General features: G+C 35.3%; 2 protein-coding genes across 2 annotated transcripts in view; both read right to left on the bottom strand.

The window, feature by feature from the left end:
* LOC107756110 (junctional adhesion molecule C-like) overlaps window positions 1-1,479 on the bottom strand; it is a 4,801-nt gene extending 3,322 nt beyond the window's left edge. The window contains exon 1 of the mRNA XM_016573109.1: window positions 1,175-1,479. Within this exon, the coding sequence (XP_016428595.1) occupies window positions 1,175-1,459 (285 nt within the window). The 5' untranslated portion in view covers window positions 1,460-1,479. The remainder of the gene's footprint in view (window positions 1-1,174) is intronic.
* Window positions 1,480-1,842: 363 nt separating this feature from the next.
* LOC107756064 (junctional adhesion molecule C-like) overlaps window positions 1,843-9,663 on the bottom strand; it is a 27,600-nt gene continuing 19,779 nt past the window's right edge. Inside the window, exons 2-4 of the mRNA XM_016573037.1 lie at window positions 2,227-2,295; window positions 2,007-2,120; window positions 1,843-1,856 (exon numbers count right to left, since the gene is read on the bottom strand). Coding sequence (XP_016428523.1) covers window positions 1,843-1,856; window positions 2,007-2,120; window positions 2,227-2,295 — 197 coding nt within the window. The remainder of the gene's footprint in view (window positions 1,857-2,006; window positions 2,121-2,226; window positions 2,296-9,663) is intronic.

Genomic DNA, 9,663 nt, shown 5'->3' with positions numbered 1-9,663 from the left:
TCAAAACCAAGGTATATTTTTAACTAGGGTAACATACAACCCCCCCCCCAAAAAAATTTTTTACATAACTGTAAAAAACATAAATCTAAATATATATGAAAAATCTGAATTAAAATATATATTATAAAAAAAAAAAAAAAAAAATATATATATATATATATATATTTATTTAGCATGGATGCATTAAATGGATTAAAAAATGAGAATGTTATAATAGTTTTTCAAATAATAATTGTAACTGTAATCGAAATTGTAACAAATAATAATTACATTTCTCTTTAACTTTCTTTTCAAAATATTCATTTTAAACATTTTGTGCATTTTTAAATTAATTAAAATCATTCAGTTATGGCTAACATATGACAAGAAAAAACACTGCAAGATATTGACAAGGAACTAACAATGTTTCTGTGGACTAAACCTTTTTGGTAACATTTTAGTATAGAGACCAATTCTCACTGTTAACTAGTTGCTTAGTAGCATACCTATTAATAACATATTGGCTGTTTATTAGTACTTATAAAGCACATATTCTACATGATCATATACTACATCCCTAATACCTAAACTTAACAACTACCTTACTAACGATTAAAAATCAGCAAATCAGAAGTTTATTGAGGCAAAAGTCATAGTTAATGGTTTGTTAATAGTGAGAATTGGACCTTAAACTAAAGTGTGACCACTTTTTGAAAATTAATATACTAAATGTTTAAATCTTTGGTTTATTTTTGAACTTTTGCATCAACTAAAATGTTTTTAGTCACCTAAAATTAGATGCCAAAACTGATTAAAATGACATGATGAAATATTAACTAAATTTAAGGACCTTCTCATCAAACAAATGAAACCTAGAAGCATCTTTGTGTATGCGTATGTTATAAAAGCAAGACAGAAGTGTTGAGCGAGGCTCTTGCAGATCTTAAAAGACACACAGTAAACTCTTCAGAGGTTGTCTCCTCAGGGGGGAAGAGGCTGTACTGCAAGCGCAGGTCAGACTTTAAAAAGTGGTGTGAAGGTTGACGAGGGCACGGAGTACAAATGGCGGAGAATGGCACTCTGGAATGTGCAAATGAGGGCAGCAGATTCCCTTCATGGCTGAGCCCATCGCACATCAACTGGCTCGCCAAAAATATCCCTACGCCTACCCCATCGCCTCTTTTTCCCAACTCACCACAGTGCCCATCTCTCCGCTCAGGGTGTAGGTGGAGTTGAAGAACTTTGGGCTGCTCTTGGGATCCTCTGGGATCTCCTCCTTGTTGCGGAACCACTGGTACTGGGACTTTGGGTAGCCCTCTTTCTCCAAGCAATGCAGCTCTGCGGGTTTGCCTACCGGGACGGACTTGGGTACGGAGCATCTGGGCACGACGGGCTTCACTGCATGGCACACAAGAGACCATCTCAGAGAAGAGAAAGCATCCTCACACACATGCACCTTAGTGACTCCAACTGCAAGCATCCTGGCCAACTGAACATGCTGCTCTTTCCCCTTTTAGACCCCTGATTAAACTCAGATGCAGTTTCAGAGGTTTCCTCATATAGCCCTGAACACGCCCTGTAGAGTCTTGTTCTTCACATGATCAAGTAGAATAACAAAAAAATGGTAAGTGCAGCCTGACGTGTGTTTTGTTTAACACTGACTGCTTGCTGAGGAGAGTGTATTGCACCATGCAGTATTTCAGTGGTGTTCATATAGTTGCCTATTATTGAGCTTTGATTTCTTTTATTTTGTAGATTATCTCATTCCTTATAATCAGGGCTGAAAAATAAATATATCAGAGTATAATATATATATATATATATATATATATATATATATATATATATATATATAAAAAAATCTTACAACCCCAAATCTTTTAATAGTGGTTTATGTAGAAATTAACATTAACCAACATTATTAAATGTTGTAGAAATATACTGTACTTTCATGTCAAGTATTGCATTAACTGAATGTTAGCAACTGTTGTATGGCATAGTGTTCAGTAGAGTGTTGTATAGCTTACCTGCTATTTCTTTTTCAAAATATACATAACTGGGCTCTCCCTTCTTAATCTTCTTCCATTCTATTCTGGGATTAGTAGTGGAGATTGACTCTATCATGCAGGACAGCTCGATCGCTGCATAGGGAGAGAAAATGAAAGAGCTCGTGAGCAGTTCCAATGGCCTGTTTAATGTTAGAATCAGCAGCTAACGACTGCTGGAGAGCAAATTACTCAGCCTTACATTCAAACTCATTGACCCATGGTTTAGCATTCGTCGTCTTGAGGATGACTGCCAAGGTGCTGATGTAGCCTGTAATGAGAAGACACAAACAAACATCAGTTTTATGTTGAATTAACAACTTGACATTTGGGGGGGTATCGTTACGGTCTAAACCACATGTGATATTGGTACCAATGTATTTCTCTAAAGATTTCTGAAACTCAATTAACAGTCGAGCCCAGTGGCCAAACCCTCTACCCTGACAGCACACATTCTTCGCATTACTGTGAGCTGTGAACGGATATGTTACCAGCCATTTTTAGTTTCACTCTCACAACAAACATCACTGATGTAAAAGCGTCCCACCGCAAAGAATTGTGTATTGTTTCCACAAAAATATTAAACAGCACAACTGTTTCCAACTTTGATCATATTAAGAAATACTTATTGTGCTCCAAATCAGCATATTAGAATGATGTCTGAAGGATCATGTGACACTGAGGACTGGAGTAATGATGCTGAAAATACAGCTTTTGCCATCACAAGAATAAACATTAAAATAGAAAACAAATATTTTAAATTGTAATAAAATTTGACAACATTACTGTTTTTAAAGTACTTTTGATCAAATAAATGCATCAGAGTATAATATATATATATATATATATATACAAGGTGCTGATGTAGCCTGTAATGAGAAGACACAAACAAACATCAGTTTTATGTTGAATTAACAACTTGACATTTGGGGGGGTATCGTTACGGTCTAAACCACATGTGATATTGGTACCAATGTATTTCTCTAAAGATTTCTGAAACTCAATTAACAGTCGAGCCCAGTGGCCAAACCCTCTACCCTGACAGCACACATTCTTCGCATTACGGTAAGCTGTGAACGGATATGTTACCAGCCATTTTTAGTTTCACTCTCACAACAAACATCACTGATGTAAAAGCGTCCCACCGCAAAGAATTGTGTAGACTGACAAGCAGTCTCCGTTCTGTTATGAAAAACAGCTGACTGCTTTAAAGTGAAGGCCAGGGGGCTCGCTAAGTTCATGTAGCCGCTAATAAACATGCTAAATCAAAAAGGTCAACTTTGAAGTTCATACTAATTTTAGAGATTTGTGTCTCATCGTTTTTGTCCAACATCAAGAAAATGTTTAAAATAATTTAAATGAATCTAGTAATGAAGGTTCACAGAGGAAGAAAAACACTGTTATATTTGCATAGAACATGACCTATAAACCTTATCACTTTCTTTACCAATTTAAAAGGCTAAAGGTTAACTCCCTATGAAAAGCTGGATGGTTAAAAGCAATTCTAGCACTACCATGGATAAGCAATTGAACCCAATTCATAATCAGCTACTGGAATAAGGTAATTTTGTGTCATAATCTTCCATTTAAATATCAAAAACATTGTTTTTTATGAAAGAGCATATATTCAGGGCACTGAAATTTTAATGGCCATCTGATTGCTAGGGATAATTTTTATGAATCTTTGATGATTGTATTTTGGGCCAAGGCTCTTGAGAATTCATCCATCTAACACAGAACAAGGCTAGCAATACAACAGAAGTAGCAGCAAATCTGACTGAGAAACCACATCAGTGTGTTGCGGTAAAAAAGTGAGAAAGACAGTATTACGAAGATCACTGTCAGAAATATCCATACTTTTTCTTTTTGTTCCTGAATACCATTATTAATTTACACAACATAACTGTGTTGTGAATATGCATTTTTATGTACATTGACACAGGAACAACCAAAGAGTAAACAGACCGATGTAATTCTCACAAATCAAAAGTTTACATCAGAGTAACAATTCTCACGTTCATTTCAAACCAGACACAAATGAAAAATGACTCAGTTGAACTTAGTAATGGCTCGGGATGATTTATTGAGTGAGTAAGTTTGAGGCTGTTTCATGAGTCTTTTTGACCAAATCATTAAAAAGAATCAATTCATAATGATTGTGAATCAGGATATTACTACTCACACTGTGCACACACACCCTAGTAGGATTCAGTGTTATTTTAGTATTATTTATATACTATTAAGGAATTGATTCATATTTTGAATTATTATATATTTCATTTTAATTTCAGTAATTTCTTTATATGCTTTTGATCTTTTTATTAGTTTTTTATTATTATTTCGATTTAGCTCACACTTATTTTTATTTCAGTTTTAGTTTGAATAATTTTAGTACTTCAACTTCCAACTTGTTTCAGTTATTTGCCAAGGCAACATTTCTACTTTTCATTAAATTTTTTATAAGTTTAAGTTTTTCAGCTAACATTTATATTCTCATTTCAATTACCATAGAATAATTGTTTTAGTTTTAGATAATAACAACACCGGTTTACTCTGATGAAATCAGCATGCACAAACAACGTTTTCCTGACTAGATTTTGCATAGACTGAAGAGCTAAAACAATGCTGTTTATTGTGTATAAAACAGTATGAGATGGATGTCATACTTTAAAATATGAAAAATTGTCTTCACAATTTCCTTTAGTCAGATAGATCAATTAGGCATGACTAAATATTAGTATTTAATTTAGAACTTGTAAGAAGAGGTGCAGATCAGTGCAATGATGTAATGGGAAAGGATGCAGGATGTGCCCCCCAAAAAACAACAACAACAACAACAAAAAAACAATACATACACACCTCACACACAAACACATCCACACGTGCTTACATCCTCTTTTACAATCATATGCAGCCATATGGAGGACACAAAGGCCACTCTAGACGGGCAGGAAGTGGTGACGATGTCTCCCGTCTCCTTTTTCTGCCTGCCACATCCTGTCCTATCATATCATCAAACAGGAGGCTGGTGCTCAGCATTACCAAAACCATAGCTAGTGTCAGTAATGTTCGCCTCCGTACACCTCACCCGGTGATGTAAGGTCTGTCCTGTCGGGTAAAGTCTCTGTGGTCTGATGCCATTTGAGGAATAATTGAGCCCTCAAACAAGGCAGGTGCTCTATGACCTACATATCCTGACCTCTCTCTTCCTGTTTGGAGAGCACAGCTGGATGAGATGTGACAATCCTAGCCAAGCTGTAATCTTCCACTTCTTCCTTTAGAGGCATAACTGTTGGTTCTCTTCAGTAATCTTAGTGTAATGCCCCGGTAAAATCCTAGGCATTACAGAACTGAATATTATAATAGAGAGAGAGAGAGAGCTTCCTGACTTAGCCTAATTTCCATATCTACATAATGCATCTGCATGCTGTTAAAACTCAATGGATAGTATTTGTGGCACAATGTTGATTATCACAAAATTTAATTTCCACTTATCCCTCTTCTTTATTTTTTAAAAAAGGGTCCGGCTAACAGTGAGGTACTTATATTGGAAGTGAATTGGGCTGTAAACACTAAAATACTGTTTCAATACAGCCACAAGACGTAAACAATATGCATTTTAACATGATGTGATTGTGTCACATCAAGTTATATCAAGTTATATTTATTAAAAATAAATAAATACACACACACCATTCAAATGTTTGGGGTTAGTAATATGTTTTGAAATAAGTGTCTTATCATGCTCACCACTGCTGTATTTATGTGATCAAAAAATAAATAAATAAATACATAAATAAATAAATAAAAACAGTAATATTGTGAAATATGATTACAATTTAAAATAACATTTTTCTATTTTAATATATTTTAAATATAATTTATTTCTGTGATGGAAAAGCTGAATTTTGAGCAGCCTTTACTCCAGTCTTCAGTGTCACATGATCCTTTACAAATCATTCTAATATGCTGATTTTGAAATCTTTTGTAACATTATAAATGTCCTTACAGTCACTTTTGATAAATTTAATGAAAATTAAATAAAAAAAAAATGATAAGCTTCACATTTCTGCTCTTAAATCATTCCCACTTTTTCTTTTCTTTTTTTTTTTTAAAGAAAGGGAGGGACAAGTCCAAATTAATATTTTGAAGTAATCAACATCATGCCTGGAATACTTCTTCAAAACCGCACAAATGGACCACCTTGGAATTAAACTCAAAAACGGCACGATGGTGAAAAAGGTCAACAAAGGGGTCGCCCTATTCGAGGAGGCCATTTTCTAATCCTGGCATCGACACCTAACTCAGCATGACGGCCATGGAGAAACATTACACCACAGAGAAATGAGCTATAAGGCCAGAATCATGGGGCTGTTTGGACAGCCTCCCCAGCACAGCGTTTAAACCCCACCACACCCTGCATCGTGATCTGCGACCGGCGTGCAGAAACGCTGAAACACATTCTGCTCTGATGCAGCCTGTCAGAGAGCATTCAACACATGCGGTTCACTCAGCAATGCATGAAGTGGATAATATTCCTTGTTATTTTTAAACTGCAGCATTGATTCATTTTGCTGGGGGGAGGAGGGGAGGTTGTTCACTGGCTGAGAAAGAGATGCCCACAGAGCCATTCATTACACATCCCGGGTCTACTTCACTGGGATTTGATTGGATGTTGATCGTATCCAACTGGAATAGATTGTAAAGCTGGAGGAGCGATATCACATGGAGAGCCGAACCCGGGCTCTGGCCCCGCAGCTTTAAAATGATCTGTATGTTTGTAGCCCTGAACAATTCATGATGTGCAAGAGGTCGCAAATCCTCCTCCACTGACACATGGATAACTGTACAGCAATATTCCCAGTGTGACTTCGCTGAGCAGTGTGTTTCTTACACTACACCCTCCGAGCCTGTACGGACACTTGTGTGGATGCATGGTATAAACTTGAGTGTTGGATTTCTAAACCATTGAGAAATAACAAAGGAGACAACATGTTTTAAATTCACATTTCGTCTCATGGGCATTTTGGCATTTGTTTTTGTTTGACGCTGACAGGAGGAATTAAGGCTCTGTTCTGAATTCTATTGGGCTACCTACCGCCTACATAGGCAGCTGGCTTCTAAGGGAGCATCTTAATGGACAAAGAGCCTCACAGTGACTGATGTGCAACACTTTACATAGGCAGCAACTCCATATTCACACAAATTCTGGGTAAAATGGTTTGAATTATATTTATAATCAACATTTCATCTGCCATCTTGGATTTTTTCCCCAAAGCTAAATATATATATATATATGAAGAGTTCATTTGCAAAAACCGATAACTCCATTTTTATTTATTTTTTTCAGAAATCACGTTTTTTTTATTGTGCATTCCAAGTAATATCAATCAAACGGCAGTTGGGTTGTTTTGATTAAGTAATAATAACTTAAACAAATACAGGTAATTTACAAAATTAAAGTTCATTGAAAGTATGTTTTTTTTTTTTACATATTAAAAGATTGTTTAATAGCAAAAGCAGATATCTCCAACAGTCGTTTTTTTGCAAAAGCAGATAACTCCACATTTCATGTTTTAGAGTTTAAAAAAACACTCGTTTAATCTTTGTAATCTCCTCAGATGACAATGTAGATGCCTGACAAACGTTGTTGTTCTTGTGATCATAAACTGTATGGATGTGATTACACGCAATACACGGAGCTTTTCCCTCACCATTGTAACGCGCTGCTTTTGCAAGGTTCCGTGAAAACGTTTCAGCTTTTATTTTCCTTTTTCGCCCTGAAGAAGGTATCACAGGTTCATCAAGTTCGTCGAAATTATCCATCCTCGATCACTTTTAGTCAGCTTTGACGAAACTTCTCTCAGCTAGCACGTCTAGTCAGCTTTGACGAAACTACTTACACGTTTTTGCAAATGAACTCTTCATATATATATATATATATATATATAGCCTATATATAGTTATTAATATACAATATACACATACATTTATTTTAAATGCGAAATCCCATTAATATATTAATATTAAATCACTTGCTGTCAATAAAAATATGAAAAATAGTTCTGGATTATTAATCTCAAAATAAAAATTATTTTCAAACAAACAAATAAATGAACAAATAAGTTTGTTAATCAAAGAGAGAGGAGAGGAAAGTCACTTTACTACATGCAAAAAATGCCCACTGTATTCCAATATTCTTTAATAAGCATAAATTTACAAGAGGAAAATCCCACGTGAAGATGAATTTCAGTTGAGATAAGGCTACTTGTGAAGCCAGTCACCTCAATACTTGACATGGCAGTAACCCCCTCTACAAATAATCTCCTGCGTAGGACATCCCACCTGCTCTAGGGAAAGTAGCTTAGCTGACCTCTCAGAACTCATGAAAACAACGGCATCAACAAAAGTGTAGAGGTTTAAGCTTTGAGTCAGTAATGGTGGTGTTTTTACAGCTGTGGACGGCTCTTACTCTCCTGATGCTGCCCAAATGAATTACCTCAACGGTCTACAGTTTTATCTCTTTATTTACACATTTAGGTCTGCTATGGTTTTATCTGCATGCGTGTTACAAGTCAGAAAGGCTCAACAAAGACTATTTTGCATAAGTACATAAGATTAAAGAGAAATTCTTAATTTTTAAAGGTCTGAAGTTGAATATTCAGTCGCTTACAGTCTAAAAAACTCCCAAGTTGCTGGAGAAATGACAGTAATGACCTCTTGCTCTGCCCTCAGACTAATCAATTTCATCTAATCTCAAGACATCTAATAATGAAAGCTGAGAGGAAGGTACCTCAGGGAACTAGACACAGTCATTACATCGGCTGTACATCTTGTTCATTTCTATGTAACCTTCATGTTGGATCTATCTGTATTCTCTGGGTTCTATTCAACTGAGAAAAATGATTCTCTTACGCAACATATTCCCAAAGTCCCATTACTCTGTTGTGAACTGCTAGTTTTCTATCAAGGAAGAAATTGGTTTGTTTCTTGTTCCACCAAGACTAAAAATAGTAGCATTCAGCAAAGATAAGGCAATCTCCACAACAAAAATACCTCTGATATTCCTTCAGCTGCTGAGCAAATGTCACTAGGCGTCACTTCAAAGTGCAAGTGTAGAACAAGCAGGCATTCCTCTTGAACTGCACCTCTGACGAAAACACTGTGGTCTACATTAGGTGGAATGTTCATTGTCTTTGTGAAGATGTGCAACCTTTTTAAAATTACTTTTTTTTTTTTTACTTTTTATAATTATATTTCTTATAGAGCCTTTACATAAGGAGTGTTCCTGTGTTCAAAAACAAGTAGACAAAGAACGAAAGGAACGAAACAGAAAGCAGGGGAATTGAGACACCTTTTTAAAAGTTTGACTATTTTTAACTTGACACAGCGTCTTAGAAACACACCACCCGTGGTGGGACGCTCAGAAAATGGCATGCAACAGCTTAAGACGTCTGTCAACATACAGATCCTATATATGTGATATATCCCAAAAATAAGCTAAACTAAATATTTAAAAATATTTAAAAAAAAATGTAAATACTAATTTTTGCAATATATAGATTATATATAAATATACTGTAATATATATATATATATATATATATATATATATATATATTCTTTTTTAAAAAGTTGT

The sequence above is a fragment of the Sinocyclocheilus rhinocerous genome, unplaced genomic scaffold (assembly GCF_001515625.1).
Source record: "Sinocyclocheilus rhinocerous isolate Xijiao unplaced genomic scaffold, SAMN03320098_v1.1 scaffold682, whole genome shotgun sequence".
NCBI classification, from domain to species: domain Eukaryota; kingdom Metazoa; phylum Chordata; class Actinopteri; order Cypriniformes; family Cyprinidae; genus Sinocyclocheilus; species Sinocyclocheilus rhinocerous.
This window is presented reverse-complemented; position numbering and strand designations above follow the sequence as displayed.